A 15,513-nucleotide genomic window follows, 5' to 3' on the forward strand; every position below is an offset into this window, starting at 1 on the left:
GTGGAGGTTCCTCAGAAAACTAATAATAGAAATACCCTATGATCCAGCAATGGCAATACCAGGTATTTACGCAAAGGGTACAAAAATACATATTTGTAGGGGTACATGCACCCCAACGTTTATAGCAGCATTATCAACAAGAGCTAAACGATGAAGAGAGCCCAAATGTCCATCTAGTGATGAATGGATAAAAAAGAGGTGGTACACACGCACGTGCGCGCGCACACACACACACACACATTAACATGCAGACACACACACACGTATAATGGAATATATATGATTTATCTTCAAGAAATCTCCAAGTGCATTTGAAAGAATGTGTGTTCTGTGGATGGCTGGAATGTTCAATAAATGTCAGATTTGTACTATTGGTTTGCAGTACGGCTCAAATCTTCTTTATGTTTATTGATCTCTGCATAGATGTTCTATCCATTGTGGAAAGTGATATATTGCAGTTTCTGACTATTACTGTTGTATTGTCTGTTTCTCAAGTTCTGTCTGCTTTGTTTTCAGGTATTTGGCACTGAGTTATTAGGTGACTGTATATGCAGAATTGTTCCATCCTTCTGATAGTTTGATACTTTTATCATTATAAAATGTTGCTGTTTGTCTTTACTAGCATTTTTTCTTTATGTCATATACTAATATTTATTCAAATAACATATATTTATATATTTATATCATATCCTGGTCATGTTATATTTTATGTCCTATGAGTGCAATATTGAAGTTTTATGACCTTCTTTTTACTACTTATTCTTTCTAAAGCTACTCAATCACAGTCTTTCTCCCGTTTGGACTTTACATTTCATGCTGCGAGTTTCTCTTTTTCTTTGTGCAATTCTTTCTGCAAATTTTTTGACACATAGCTTAAATGTAGATTTCTCTAGAGAAATCTGTTTCTTTCTTATAAATTTGAGTCAATATCAATCCAGGACAATAATAAACTAAACTAGTGACTTGAAGGTACTTTGACCCAAAATAGTAAAGCAAATTTGGATTACAAATCACAGAAGGGTTAGTGTGTCGTTGCAAATTCTTTGAAGTAGCTGTTTTGCTCACTTTGCGTTAGCTCCAAGCAAACCTCCTTAGAATAATTTCTTCTTGTTCTTGAAGATAGAGTTGATGTGATTCATGTCACCCTTTCCTGAGGATATGAATCTATGAATCTTAACTCCCATATTTTCAGGGAGAGATGTTTCTCATGAAATAGAATAAGCTCTGGGCATTATTTCCTGTCTAGTAAGTTCCTGAGCCTGAGAAGTCAAGCTAAGATTTTCTAGATTTGAAATACACCTTGAGTATCAGAGCAACGATCATCCCTAGCTTTTTGCCCATTATTATATTTTGGCCTAAATGATTATTATTCTCCTGATTTTTCTTTTGGGTGAAATATATACAATATATAATACATATTTTATACATATTATTTTATACATATATGTATAAATCATGATTAGTTGCTTTTATAGGAAGAGGCAGCCTTAAAACTTAGTCTACTGTGTTACTGGAAGAGGATCCCCATTCACAATTGTTTCATTTCTGAGATTTATCCAGCACCAGACGAGGTGGTAGAATACAAGTCTACCTAAGCCAATGGTGATCTGTGTCTTGTGTGAGCCAGCGCTGGTCTGTGAATGTGCATCAGCCCACAAACAGATAGAGACAGAAAAGAAAGTGAAACCTTATCCTGTCTCAGACTGGTAATCAACACAATAATAAGCCTGTATATCAAGTCATTGGATCTGCTAAAAACAGTTTGGTTACTAGCTGTTCGTGGACCAGACGTGGAGGAGCACAATGTCTAACCTGGAATGATTTTGCAGACTTTTGTGAGGGTCACATAAAACCTGGTAAATTTTGGATACTCTGCACGGACAAAGAAATATGAAGTGTCAGTGTATGTATAAGGATCATCTGAAGTGTTACAGATCTGGGTTACTTAATCCTAGAAAGAGACAAAGGCTGGAGAAGACATTTTGAACAATCACTTCATCATCCGAAAGTGCTACTCCACTTACTTGTCAGTACAACTGGAGTAGACAAAAGCTGGACCCCATAACAACTATCAAGGGAAAAAGTTGAAAGACACCATATTTAGTCACTCCTTCCTCCAATCTGACCTGAGTGCCTACAATGTATCATATCAAGTTGTAGTCTCAAATCACTGCTCCAAATGTTGCAATTTCTCATTCTTTTTCCATTCCTGGCCCCTGGTTTCCATGCCCAGAACTAGTATCCTCTTCCCATATGAAAAATTTCCACATTTAAAAATGTTGACAGAGAGCAGAGACCATGGAGAGGAGAACCCACTTTGCATGGGACGTGACATGAAACTTCACAGTCACGTGACCACCTGCCAGAATCTCTCTCAGGACATGGGACAGATAGGCTGGGACTGCACTACATGGCATTTGGCACAGGTGTTTGAATGACAGTGGTGTCATGCAGTTGCAAGGGGCAGCAGCAACAGCAGTCCTAGCCTCCGGATCCAGTGTCCTATGTCAGGGGACTCTGTTGTGAGGGTGACATCTATACCCAGGAGCAGGGCCCTGGCTATATGTGAGACTCCCCCTGGGGTCCATTGTGGATTCTGTTCCCATCTGTGTAGCCTCACGCCTGGTTTGTGACATTCCTTAAAATAGAACAAGGCCCCACATTCTCTTTCTCTCATCCCAGTCTGTAACTGTGCACATGTATCATAAAGAGGCAGAAGTCGATTTAGGGAATAGCATTAGAGAGCATGATTTCAGATTTCTTTTCACCAGTTTTACTGAGATATAACTGACAAACACCATTATGTCAGTTTAAGGCTACAGTTTCTTGACTTGATACATTTCTATGCTGCAAAATGCTTACAACCAGAGCATTAGCCTAGACCTGCACCTTGTCACATAGTTACCATTTCCTTTTGTGTGGTGCAAACATTTAAAATCTACACTCTTGTTATCTCAGAGATTTTATGTTGAGCTGATAACCACTTCCTCAATCTGCCTCCCGGCTCTGCACCCTGGGAGAGAAAATATGTGTCTCCCAGCAGGTCTTGCATTTTTCTTGCTAGAAAAAACAACATTTAAATGTGGATGTAAGACCCCTTCCCACAATGAGGGCTCTCATCAATGACTTCACTGCATCTCTATCTGGTGGAACCCCGGGGTTGCTTGTGGGTTTGTTACAAAATGCTCAGTCCTCTCCCCACCGACCATGTTAGAGTGTTGGGCGTGGACCCAGGAATCACTACTTAATAAGCCCCACAGAAGAGGGTGAGGCACAGCCATGTGGGAATCCTGCTTTATGTGCTTGGTGCTCAGTGTGTGATCTGAAGACCGGAAGCAGCACCAAACTTGTTATAAACCCAGAATCTCATACTCTATTGCAGAATGTCTACCTCTTCCTAAGTTCAGGAAATTCCTGTGCACACTGAAGGCTGGGTCTCCCTGGAGTGTGTGCCTTCTAGGTGCAGAACCAGAACTGTGCAGTGTGCTCTGATCAGCTTGCTTAGTGCTGGTGAGTCCATGGTTTGGTCCTGTTCCTTTCTCTTCTATGGCCATCATCCCCTTGGTGACCTCATCTATGCTAAAGGCTCTAAACATCATTTATATGATGTCAACATCCATATCTATTTTTCAACCTAGATATTTCTCCTACCCTGTGATCTGTATCCAACAGCCAACCTCACTTGTATTTCTAATCATCTCAGTTTCCACACTCCTAATGGGGTGCCTGTGATGCTGCTTCCCCAAATGTCCTACTTCCAAAATCTTCCCTGTTTCATTGGAAGACAACCCCCCTTTCTTCTTGCAGTCTGAAGTATTGGGTGCTGTCCTTGATTCCTCATTCTCACAACACAGAAATAATACATTAGGACATGCTGCTAAGTTCATCTTTAAATGTACCCAGAACATTCACACACACACACACGCAGACACTAACCAGAGTACAGTCACTCCCTCTTATTGTCTCTCTTCAAACCCCAAAATAAATCCAACATCCCCCCTCCTGAAACGGCACTGGCTTCCTACACTTTCCCTACTGGTGTCCCGCCCTTCACCTCTCGATTCTGCACAGCAGCAAACAGATGCTGCTAAGACAAGTAGTACGACGTGAACCATCTGATCTAAACCATCCGGGGACTCCACATGTCACTCAGAGAAAACTCAAAAGCCTTCAAATCCTAACCTAGACATCTGAGCGCATTTGAGCACCTGAGACATGCTCTCTGCGCCAGCCACAGTGGCCTCTCACCCTTCCTCGAACAAGGACATGCTCCTGCCCTAGTGCATGTGCCTGGAGGTTCCCCTGCGTGGAAAGAACTCCCTGAGACATGCTCTTCAACAATTCCTTGTGTCCTGCACATCTCTCCTGAGGTCAGCTTCCCAGGGAGGCTCACACTTACCACCGTAGTAAAGTAGCCACCTTGAGTGTCCCCACACAGGTAATTCTCTGGGTCACCTTCCTCAAAGCACCTACCAATTTCCATTTAAACACTTCCCTTATTTACCACATTTATACAGTATACGGTTGACTCTGAATTAACACTGGTTTGAACTGTGCACATCCACCGATATGTGGTCTTTTCTACAATAAGTGCTGTCAATGCAGTTTCTCTGAGGGTTTCTTACTATTTTCCCCAGCTTAATTTATTGTAAGAATACATGTACATATCTATGTAATGTACAAAACATGTGTTGAACGACTGTTCCTGTTTTCAGTAAGGCTTCTTATGAACAGTACATTATTAGTGGCAGTATTTAAGTTTCGGGGGAGTCAAACGTTATACTTGGATTTCTGATTGCTCAATGGGGTCAATGCCCTCAGTCCCCACATTGCTCCAAGGCCAAGTAGAGTCTGTCCCTCACCCCTAGGACATATTCTCCACAAGACCAGCACATTTGCCTCTTCTTACTTACTGAGCTGTCCCAGATAAGAAAAATAGCGGGTCCTGCACGTGGCACACGACATTGTCAGTGGAACAAGTGGTCAGCGGAGAGGACCTCTGTCTTCTGGATGAGCCTCAGGCACAGCCGGTCCGTGGCAGCTCCCACACAAAGTGCCCCCACCTCACCATCAGTGCCGCCTCTACTTTCCCCCAGGGCTGCTCCCCCCTCCACCCTCTCTGCTCAGCTCCCCCCTCCCACAGTGTTTTCCCTGCACAGCACAGCACACAGTTATAGTCCTGTCTTCAGAATCACTGTACTCAGGCTCTATGGGACTCTTTCTCCAACCAAATAGAAATCTGCATTAGACCCTGATTTATAAATCCATGAACGTGGATGGGAGCCAGAACCAGCATTACCAGAACTAAGGGCAAGAAGAGGGGGAAGAGAGGCAGGGAAGGTAGAAACTAACTGAAGTTGAACAAGGATGAGAAACTCCCAGATTCCTCTCTGTCTACCTCAGGATGTAAAGAATATCCAGAAGACAACTCTAGAGGGAGGAGATGGATGAATCTGAAAATTCATGTCTCCAAACCACAGAGACTCCTGTGTGCAGGGCCCATCTAGGCCGGTGGGAACGACAGTCCAAAGGACTCCTGGTGCTGTAACCACCTGGGTCATCTGGGGAGAAGGAGACAGGAACTCGGACACAAGAGCAAGAACAGGCCTGATGCTCCACAGAAACAAAGAAGAAAATACACCCAAAAGATGGGGCTGAGGTCATGACCCAGGATGGAGCCTGGGCTGACCCAGTCACAGGAAGCTCTTGTTGCACAAGGTCCTGGTGACAGGTGATGTCCAAGCCCCTATGATCTCAGGTCCTGGTGAGACAAGGTTCCACAGAAGGGACAAGGACAAGGAGCAGAGACAATGACCCAGCTGAGGAGGGAGCACGACACACCAAGGACGCACTGAGCACCGACTGGACCCAGGCCCCGTCCACGCTCGGCTCCTCCAGCCCTCTCCTGTCCCCACCTGCAACAGACACGGCACAGGAAACGGCGGGTTCTGGGAGGTTCTCAGGGCTTTCATTTGTTTTCTGTTCCAACCATACAAATCCTCTCTTTTATTACCTCATCATGCCCACATACCCAGAATTACAAAACACAAATTCCTATCTGGATTCTCATTTTCAGTAGGGAAGTAAGGCGTCAGTACTCAGCCCAACATGAACTAAAGACAGGGATGGAGACGGAACACGAATCAGTACGGGAGGGGTCATGGTGGGCATGGGGGCCAGTCTCCTGCGTCCTCACAATATGCTAATAGGAACACAGACACATTCTGACACCATCCTCAGAAAGTCAGGGGATTTTTTTTTTTTTTTTTTTTTTTTAATTTATTTTTGGGACAGAGAGAGACAGAACATGAACGGGGGAGGGGCAGAGAGAGGGAGACACAGAATCGGAAACAGGCTCCAGGCTCCGAGCCATCAGCCCAGAGCCTGACGCGGGGCTCGAACTCACGGACCGCGAGATCGTGACCTGGCTGAAGTCGGACCCTTAACCGACTGCGCCACCCAGGCGCCCCAGGGGATCTTGATGTCACCAAGTGGGAGTGTGAACGGATCCCACTTCTCCACAGGCAGCGGGTCTCACACTGTGAAAAAAAATCATCATGAACACATTTAGGTCAGTCACATAAGTGCCACACACTCAACAGCCCCACGCATGCTCAAAGTGTCCCTAGTGCCCCCACTCCTCCCCACTTCACCCTCCAGAGTCTTACCTTTAGGAGCCATTAGAGATGAATCAGAGCCCTGGGTACTGTCGTCGCCTGGGGTAGAACAAACAGGACATGATCAGAGCCATAGGAGTTGAGACTAAAGGAGCAGCCAAGGGGGAAGGGGGGTGACCCATGGGATCCTGTCTACACTATCCCAGGTTTCAGGGATCACCCCCTCCACACTTACGTGCAGCGTGAGAATAGCTTGGTCCCTTTCCTCCTGTGGAAGAAAATAGCATGTTAGAGACCTGGGACAGGTGGGCCATGTGATCCTAGAGTAACCTCCTAGTCCTGGTCCACAATGACATTTCCAGAGTTCTGACTGAACACCCAGGACAGGATTGGGACACGTGAAGAAAGAGGTGTGGGGTCACAGGACCACCTGACTTGCTTGAGGTCTGGCCTCAGCAGGGACCTTCCTCTCTGTCCTGTCACTGCTGGGAATCAGGTCCCCGTCACCAGAATTACCAAGTGAAAATCTGTTCTTCATTTTCACATGTGCTTTGCTACAGAGTGAATGTTAGTAACGGCTCCAGAGTGGGCAGGTCCATGTGTGTGGATGGAAATTCCCAGGAACCAGGCAGGACAATGTGCTACCTAGGAAACCCCCCAGCGGGACAAGAGAACTCACATCCCCCCACTCCGTTCCTACCTGAGAACTTCTTCCTCCAGATCACAGCTCCAACCACCACAGTGACCACAAGGACAACCACACCAGCAATGATGCCCGGGATGGGGATGGCGGGCAGAGAGGATGGCTCTGGAAAGGGAAGGAAGGTGAGGGGCCCAGACCTCTGGCTTCAGTTCTGACTCTGAAATTTCCAGAAGGGCCCTGCTTTCCCTGACACGGGGCTCTACCCCAAACCCTCCTTACCCCATCTCAGGGTGATGGGCTGGGGCAGCCCCTCATGCTGCACATGGCACGTGTATCTCTGCTCCTCTCCAGAAGGCACCACCACAGCTGCCCACTTCTGGAAGGTTCCATCTCCTGCAGGCCTGGTCTCCACAAGTTCTGCGTCCTGGGTGTGGTCCTGCCCATCACGCTGCCAGGTCAGGGTGATCTCCGCAGGGTAGAAGCCCAGGGCCCAGCACCTCAGGGTCACCTCACGGTCAGAGATGGGGTGGCGGGTCACCCGTGTGTTGGGAGACTCTAAGGAAGAAGAAACAGAGAATCCACACTGTGGTTTAGCTTTATGGGCCACTGAAACTGCATCCACGTGACCATCCTGAGGTGGACAGGACAACTGGTCTGGATGGAAGAAGCACAAAACCCAGACAGCAGTCTAGCCTTTGGGATCTCCTGATTCTTGTTAAGTTCTGGAATCAGGGAGAGAAGCCCGGGTAGGGAGCTGCTGGTCTAAAGGGGGAACACACTGTGGTCCTGACTGTGGTGGAGGATGAGTGACTCAGAAAACCCGGAGTCAGATCTCCAAACATGTTCTCAGATGGAGACAAGGCCTTGAGAGGGAAAGTCAGGGTTCACAGGATGGCTGCCAGGGTCCGAGGGAACTGCTGATGGGTTATTTCTGGGATGATCTCAACCTGCATCCCAGGGACAGACTGGATTCCTGTCTCTCTTTTAGAGAAAAGCACCCTCAAGGTGAGTCAGTCTCTAGTAGGAATATGAACTTCCAGGCGGATCTCCCTCTTCCCACTCGGGGAGGGGCGCTGTTCTGACACTGAGGCCATTTTCCCTTTCTCGTGGGCAGCCAGCCCCAGTGGAGGGGAGATCGAGTAGGCCCGGTGGTCCCGGTACCTGTGCGCAGCAGCGTCTCCTTCCCCATGTCCAGGTATTTGGCGAGCCACTCCACGCACGTGCCCTCCAGGTAGTTCCTCAAGCGCTCCGCCTCACCGGCCTCCTCCCACTTGCGGCGGGTGATCTGCGCCGCTGTGTCCGCCGCGGTCCAGGAGCGCAGGTCCTCGTTCAGGGCGATGTAATCCTTGCCGTCATAGGAGTCCTGACTGTACCCGCGGAGGAGGCGGCCGTCCGGTCCGACGTCACAGCCATATGTCCACTGGATGTTGTGCGACCCTGTCCCCGCCCCCAGAGCAGCAGTGATTAAGGTGAAACCGAAAGTAAACCCGCCTAAAACCTCCCTCGGGCTCCTCCAGGGTCTTGGGACGGGGGTCACGAGGCCTCGGGTTTGCACTCTGACCCGGAGAATCGGGGCGACCCCGGCCCGTCGTGACCTGGACACGGGCCCGCGTCGCTCACCGGACTCGCTCTGGTTGTAGTAGCGGAGCATCGTGTTCAGGTTCACTCGGGAAATCTGTGCGTTGTTCTTCTCCTTCCGCGTGTTCCGGTCCCAATACTCCGGCCCCACCTGCTCCATCCACGGGGCCCGCGGCTCCATCCTCGGATTCGGGGCGTCGCTGTCGAACCGCACAAACTGCGTGTCGTCCACGTAGCCCACGGAGATGAAGCGGGGCTCCCCGAGGCCGGGCCGGGACACCGCGGTGGAGAAATACCTCAGGGAGTGGGAGCCTGCGGGCGCGGAGGCGCTGAGACCCCGCCGGACCCTCCTCCCCGCGCGGGGCCCGGGTCCCAGGGGGAGGGGGACGGGAGGGCAGGGCGAGGGGGACCCGAGTTGGGGAGAGCAGGGCGGAGTCCGGGAGGGTCGGGGGAGGGCAGGGCAGGCCGGGCTCGGAGGCGGGTGGGGGTCTGGGGTCGGGGCGGAGGACAGTCGCCTCCCCGGAGGTTCCGCGTCCCTGCCGGGCGGTCCTCTCCCTCCTGCCCCGCAGAGTCCCTTTCCTCCCGACCCCGCACTCACCCGCCCAGGTCTGGGTCACGGCCAGGGCCCCCAACAGCAGCAGGAGCACAGTTTCGGACATCACGAACCGCATCCTCGGGGTCTGGGGACAAATGTGAGTCTCAGGAGGCGGGTGCGGAAACTTGATACCCCGGAACCGCGGTGCCGCTCATTGGCTTCTCCGGAAACCGGACACTAATAGGAGTGTGAACCGAGGCCGCGTCATCAGTATCCAGGCAGAATGACCTGACACAGGTTGTGACAGGGAGAAGTGAAACCAGGGCAGATGGGGACTCCCCAACACTGGGCTTGCCTGCCCCCGACGCCGCCCTGGGGCCAGAGTCCCTGAGAGGCGGGCCTGGGGACCTGGGACTTGGCCTGGATGCCTCACCTACTGCACAGAACGCTCTTAGTCCCACTGTGTCCCTGAGCCGTGGACCGGGAGCTGTGTGAGTCACTGATTCTCCAGCATTTTGTTCTCAGGATATCTCTACAGTCTTACAAATTAGTGAGGATCCCAGGGATAATTGTGTGTCTGTGGATTATATCGATCTTTATTTACCGCAGTAGGAATAAAACAGGTTCAAATACTTATTAATTCATTTTCAATCATATGAAAACATAAATATTGTTTGTATGGAAAGTACCAATGTTCCCAAATAAAAGGGGCAGTGAGAATAGTGGTTTTGTTCCATTGTACATTTTTGCAAGTCTCTTTCTTGTCTGTCTCGTTGGAAGACCACTGGATGTTCAGATTTGCCTCTGCATCTATTGTGTTGTTTTGGCTGAAGTATATGAAAAAATGTATGTCCTTGACCAAATGTAGGAGAATAGTATGTATTATAACCGTTTCAGATAATTATGGATATTCATCTTTGATACTATATTAAAACTACACAATGTGTAATTTCTCTGAGGTTCTTTGCAAACTGGGCTTGAAACAGTATCATTAACTGTGTTTTACTGTTACATTAAATCCATAGGCCCATCTGCACATGGAATGGATCTGTACTAATGCATGAATGTTTTTAAGTAACGTGTTGTGTGTTGTTTCACTGAGTAATGTAGGTGTTCCAGCATTGATTAGAGTGGAATCGAATTATCAAAAAGTCATTTGTTTTGGGGCACCTGGGTGGCTCAGTTGGTTAAGCATCCGGCTTGGGCTCAGGTCATGATCTCAGGGTCCATGAGTTCAAGCCCCGCGTGGGGCTCCGTGCTAACAGCTCAGAATCTGGAGCCTGACTAGGATTCTGTGTCTCCCTGTCTCTCTGTCCTACCCCTGCTTGCACTGTCTCTCTTTCTCTCAAAAATAAATAAACGTTAAAAAAATTTTTTAAAGAAAGCCATTTGTTTTAATATTACCACAAAAGCCAACAGAAAATGTGGTTAGTACTGAGAAACTGTCAAGCTTCTGGGTGGGTCACAGGTTTATGGGATGGGCTTCATGGGTGATGGGTTCTAAGGAGGACACTTGTTGTGATGAGCACTTGGTGTTGTTTGTAAGTGATGAATCACTCAATTCTTCTTGAACTAATATTAAACTGTATGTTAACTAACTGGAATTTAAATAAAAACTTGAGATAAACAAAGTAATGGTAAAAGCAGCGATTGTTCAGTAACCAGCACGGGGAGATGTTTGGTATTTGGTGGATCATACGGTGCCTTGTTTTTGTCTGTAATTGGACAAAGTTTTGTCATGGTTTCAGAGTGTCCTTGTGTGCTGTCGATGTTCGGTGAGATGACTGGCTCCTGTCCCACAGGAATAATATGGCCCAGTGGTGGCATCAGTCAGCTTCTGTCCACACTGAGGCCCAGCTGTCAGTGTCAGACCTGTTCCCAACGTGAGGGCTGCTGTTTCTTCTGTCTTCAATTGCATATTTTAAAATACGTACAACCCATCAATAATAATTAAAGACTTGGTGTTTTGGGGAGCCTGGGCGGCTCAGTCGGTTAAGGGTCAGACTCCTGATCTCATGGTTTGTGAGATGGAGCCCTGTGTCAGGCTCTGTGCTAACAGTGGGGACCCTGCTTGGGATTCTCTCTCTTGACCTCTCTGTCTCTGTCTCTGCCCCTCCCCTGCTCATACTCAGTCTGTCTCTCTCTGTCTTAAAATAAGTAAATAAACTTTCAAAAAAATCTGGAGGACTTTTAAATCCTTAAATATTCCCACATACATTGGCCCTGTTAGGGTTCTTAAATATGTTTATTTCTTCTTGTATCACACCCTGAGGAGAAGCTTTATTTCAGATTATGGATTGTGCAACTTTTTCACACTAAAACTACTCCCACAATTAGGGTAGGTCTTAGGTTTAATATTTCATAAGCAGGAATATTGTTCATGGTCGTTCCAGACCCTAGTTCCAATACTTATCCCTTTGTCATGGAGTATCTCATTCCTGTCTCCTAACATGTCTGCCAGATTTGGTTACTGTTCTCTGTATCTCCTCAGAGACCGATTTGCTGAGGAAAATCCAAAGCAAAGGAGAGAAAGGAAAAGTAATTATCCTTAGAGGAATAAAGGAATCATGTAGTGGGGAATAAGAGGGACTTAGTGGTTTCATGTGGAGGGTGTACTTCCAGAAATCTCCCACTCTGGTACATTGTCATTCTCCCCCCATACACACACCCATGGGCCCACTTCCCCCCACTCTCCACACACAGGCAAGATCTTTGTGAAGTCTGTGCAGCGTTGCATTGCCCTGGCCCAGCTCTTGGTGGAGCAGAACTTGCCAGCCATTGCCATCCACTGTAGGATGCCCCGAGAGGAGAGGTGAGGGAGAGATGGAAAGATGTCTTGTGTCCTTGGGAGGAAATGAGACCCCTGAGATAAAGGACTGTGAACATTTTTATGATTGTCTTTCTGACAAAGGCTTTCTTGGTATCAGTAGTTTAAAGGTCTTCAATAACGAATTCTTGTGGCCAGCAACCTATGTAGCCAAGGCATGGACATTAAGCAGGTGAACTCTGCCATCAGCTACCACCGGCCTGGTGATTCCAACACCTACCTGTAAGCTGCACACCCACACGGACCTCCCAGTGTCCTCTCCCAGCCCCTGATTTCCTATGTATTCATACATTACACCCTCGTCCCTCCTTTTGGGTGTCTTCCTACTTTGGGGTCTTCCAGTGCTACCCTCTGTCCCCTTCCAGGAGGCCTGTGCAGGCCAGTTGCCCGAGGGGATTGTCCATCACATTTATGTCAAGTGAAAACAATGCCAAGATCCTCAGTGACGTGCAGGGTCAAACTGAGGTCGATGGTACTGAACTGCCTGATGAGATGGACATTTCCTCCTCCAGTGAGTATTGATTGAGTATGAAATTGGTTCCTCCAACCCTTCACAGTCCCCTTGTTCCTTAGAGACTTTGTCTTGAACCATGTCGTGCAGAGAATGGTGCCTGATGCCTAATGGGTGCCTGACAAGTTTATGTCCCCCGACCTTGATGCCATGTTGGGATGTTTTCTTCATTTCTATGTCCAGTCCCTTTCCTCTCTCATCCAGTTAGTTGTTTTTGCATCCCAGTGTCTCCTCTGACCCCACACCCCACACCAACACCTGCGTGTATAGGGGTCTGTGTTTCTGCCAGTCTCACTTAGCCTTCCCATGCCTTATTGTAACTGTGCATGTTTTCTCTGCAGTTGCAGTCATGGGAGAGGACGCACCCATTCACAGAGCCTGATGCAGGTCTCACACCCAGGAACCAGCAGATCATACATGACTTGAGCTGAAATCAAGAGTCAGATGCCCAACCAACTTACCTACCCAGCCACCCCTACAGTTTATACTTCCTAATTAATTTCTTTTTAAAAATATTTTAACTGTGAATATAGTTGAAAGACACGATTACATTAGTTGCAGGTGCACAACACAGTGACTCAAATTCTGAATACATTCTCTGTTTTTGAGAGAGAGACAGCCAGAGCAGGGAAGAGAGGCAAAGAGGGAGGGAGGGAGAGGGTGGGGGGAATAAGAGAATCTCAAGCAGGCTGATTCCTGTGGGGCTGGATCCCATGACCCGGGGACCATGAGCGGAGAACCCACTGCCACCCAGGGACTTCACCCTCTGTCTACACCATGCTGTGCTCACCAGAGTGTAGCTGCCACCTGTCACCAGACAGTGATGTTGCAGTATCACTGATGATATTCCCTGTGCTGTGCCTTTTGTTCCTATGACCTGTTCCTTCCATACCTGGAGCCTGTGTCTCCCGCTCCCCTCACCCACTGTGCCCATCCTCCCAACCTCCTTCCCTCTGGAAGTCATCCGCGAGTTCTCTGTATTTATAGGTCTGATTCTGCTGTTTGCTTGTCTATTTATTCATTTGTCTTGTTTTGTAAGTTCCACATAGGAGTGAGATCATGTGGTATTTGTCTTTCTCAGTCTGATTTCTTTCACGTAGCAGACACACTGCCCTGTTTGTCCATCCATGTTGTCACAAGTGGCAAGATCTCATCCTTTTTGTGGCCGCATAATATTCTAGTGTGTGTGTATATATGTGTGTGTATATACCACACATCTTCCTTAGCCATTTGTCTGTGGGGGGAACACAGGTTGTATCCCTGTTGCTTTTGAAAACAATGTCACTCACTGAACATCATTTGGGATGAGGGCGCCCCCTGGTGTCTGGGCCCCTGTCCAGGTGCTGGACCTGAAGGAGACCCTAGGGAGGGCCTGGCTGAGGAGGAGAAAGGCAGCTGGGTCTTCTCTCCTTAGTCCTGTGGCCGCACGTGGGGTGAAAGGTAAGGGGACATCCCCCACTGCTCTGCTCTTGGGTGGATACTGACTGAGAAGCTTTAGTGGGGTCTGGACTGTAACCCAGGTAGAGATGTCTGAGCAGAAGCCTGGGTGTCAGTGGGGAGAGGAAGAAGTTTCTGAGCAGCCCTGGAGTCCACAGGGGTCAGGCTCAGGGGTGAGGAGGGATTGCAGGAGAGGAGAGCTCAGGAGCCCGTGCCATTGCTGAGGTGTCTGTGTCCCTGTGCACCTTGTCCTCCAGCCCCGTGATGATGATACAGGGAAAACCGAAAAGTAGAAACATTTCCTTGGACTCCTACTTCTAAATGTTTCAAAACTCAGTGAAACGAAAATCATTTCTGATGTGGAAATAGCATCTCAATGTCTATACAATGCTCCTTAGTGTGGACATGTGCACTCACAGTTTGTGAGTTGACCCCACATCAGGCGCTGGGCTGACGGCACTGAGTCTGCTAGGGATTCTCTCTCTCTCCCTCCTTTTCCCTCTGCCCTTCCCCTGCTTGTGTACTCTCTCTCCATCTCTCAATAAAAATAAATAAACCTTAAAAATAAAAGAATTGGTGTTTTCACTTTGGGGTATAAACACCCAAGAGTGCAATTATTGGATTATATGACGAGTCACTATGTTGTAAACCTGAAAGGAATGGAACAGTGTGTGTAAGCTACACTCAAATACTAAGAAAAAAAAAAGATTATTAGAAATATTAGAGAACGCTTTGGAAAGGAAGACACGAAATGTCACACAGAAAACACACAAATGTTACCTATATTGGTAATAAATAAACACAAAGAAAATGAGAGTGTGGAATATGTAGAGAGACTGGTCCTAGAGGTGTGGTGATGAGAGGATTGCAAAGCAGGGGGCTAAGACTCTCCAGGAGCCAAAGCCTTGGTCCCCTGGCTCAAGCCACTTTTATTTTTGCAAATTGTTGACAACAGCAAGCACATACAACATAGTATTTGGCATCTTGACAGGTCATGTACCTGCAGTGTTTTCCATACTGGGTCATGAGTACATCTGGCACCAGATAAAACATTCTTATTCCCAGGGTGGCGCCCGGATGATGTCCTTCTGGAGAGAACCATAACTCCCAGTGGCTTTCTGTCCTGGGAATGAAAGTTCTTTCAGTTTCTTACTGCTCTGTCCCTTTCGTTCAGGACATTCTTACAGTGCATCCGGCCTGCTGTTCTCCAGCATCTTTCCCTTTCTCTTTGTATACGATGGACTGTAGGAGGACATTGCATAACCCGAACTGTCGTCGGTCGATATGTTGACAGGCTCGTCGTCTCTGGCACAGACTGTACATGCAAAGATAAATACATCGCATGTTAATGCAAACAGAATAGCA

The 15,513-nt window shown here is 48.0% G+C and overlaps 3 protein-coding genes across 6 annotated transcripts in view; 1 reads left to right on the forward strand and 2 right to left on the reverse strand.

Annotated features, from left to right (window-relative positions):
* The window catches only part of LOC132666876 (patr class I histocompatibility antigen, A-2 alpha chain-like), a 538,163-nt gene that overhangs the window by 401,295 nt on the left and 121,355 nt on the right, over positions 1 to 15,513 (reverse strand). The window lies entirely within an intron of this gene.
* LOC132666871 (class I histocompatibility antigen, Gogo-B*0103 alpha chain-like) lies at positions 6,467 to 9,588 on the reverse strand. The gene is made up of 8 exons (XM_078446718.2): positions 9,437 to 9,588; positions 8,881 to 9,150; positions 8,422 to 8,697; positions 7,540 to 7,815; positions 7,318 to 7,425; positions 6,853 to 6,885; positions 6,669 to 6,716; positions 6,467 to 6,539 (listed from the first exon to the last, which is right to left on the reverse strand). Exons 1-8 carry the CDS (start codon positions 9,507 to 9,509, stop codon positions 6,535 to 6,537), a joined length of 1,089 nt encoding a protein of 362 aa, XP_078302844.1. The 5' UTR covers positions 9,510 to 9,588; the 3' UTR covers positions 6,467 to 6,534.
* On the forward strand, positions 9,655 to 13,239 carry LOC144616364 (spliceosome RNA helicase DDX39B-like). Of its 3 annotated transcripts, XM_081795706.1 has the most exons (5): positions 9,655 to 9,864; positions 12,077 to 12,185; positions 12,301 to 12,422; positions 12,566 to 12,711; positions 13,053 to 13,239. In XM_081795706.1, exons 3-5 carry the CDS (start codon positions 12,358 to 12,360, stop codon positions 13,091 to 13,093), a joined length of 252 nt encoding a protein of 83 aa, XP_081651832.1. In that variant the 5' UTR covers positions 9,655 to 9,864; positions 12,077 to 12,185; positions 12,301 to 12,357; the 3' UTR covers positions 13,094 to 13,239. The 3 variants fall into 3 exon arrangements, 2 of the variants coding, with proteins under 2 accessions (XP_081651832.1, XP_078302856.1); XM_078446730.2 differs by lacking the exon at positions 12,077 to 12,185; XR_013555570.2 differs by lacking the exons at positions 12,077 to 12,185; positions 12,301 to 12,422.

This window comes from Panthera onca, chromosome B2, assembly GCF_046562875.1.
Source record: "Panthera onca isolate mPanOnc1 chromosome B2, mPanOnc1 haplotype 2, whole genome shotgun sequence".
Classification (NCBI taxonomy): domain Eukaryota; kingdom Metazoa; phylum Chordata; class Mammalia; order Carnivora; family Felidae; genus Panthera; species Panthera onca.

What these genes read in the sequence shown, in the direction of transcription:
- LOC132666871 (XM_078446718.2), bottom strand. Translation starts at nt 9,509, where the DNA reads ATGCGGTTCGTGATGTCCGAAACTGTGCTCCTGCTGCTGTTGGGGGCC. An exon ending in CGTGACCCAGACCTGGGCGG is followed by an intron (nt 9,151 to 9,436) that starts GTGAGTGCGGGG and finishes CCGCGCCCGCAG; the next exon opens with GCTCCCACTCCCTGAGGTAT. An exon ending in CTGGAGGAAGAAGTTCTCAG is followed by an intron (nt 6,886 to 7,317) that starts GTAGGAACGGAG and finishes TTTCTTCCACAG; the next exon opens with GAGGAAAGGGACCAAGCTAT.
- LOC144616364 (XM_081795706.1), top strand. Translation starts at nt 12,358, where the DNA reads ATGGACATTAAGCAGGTGAACTCTGCCATCAGCTACCACCGGCCTGGT. An exon ending in GGTGATTCCAACACCTACCT is followed by an intron (nt 12,423 to 12,565) that starts GTAAGCTGCACA and finishes GTCCCCTTCCAG; the next exon opens with GAGGCCTGTGCAGGCCAGTT. An exon ending in GATGGACATTTCCTCCTCCA is followed by an intron (nt 12,712 to 13,052) that starts GTGAGTATTGAT and finishes TTTTCTCTGCAG; the next exon opens with TTGCAGTCATGGGAGAGGAC.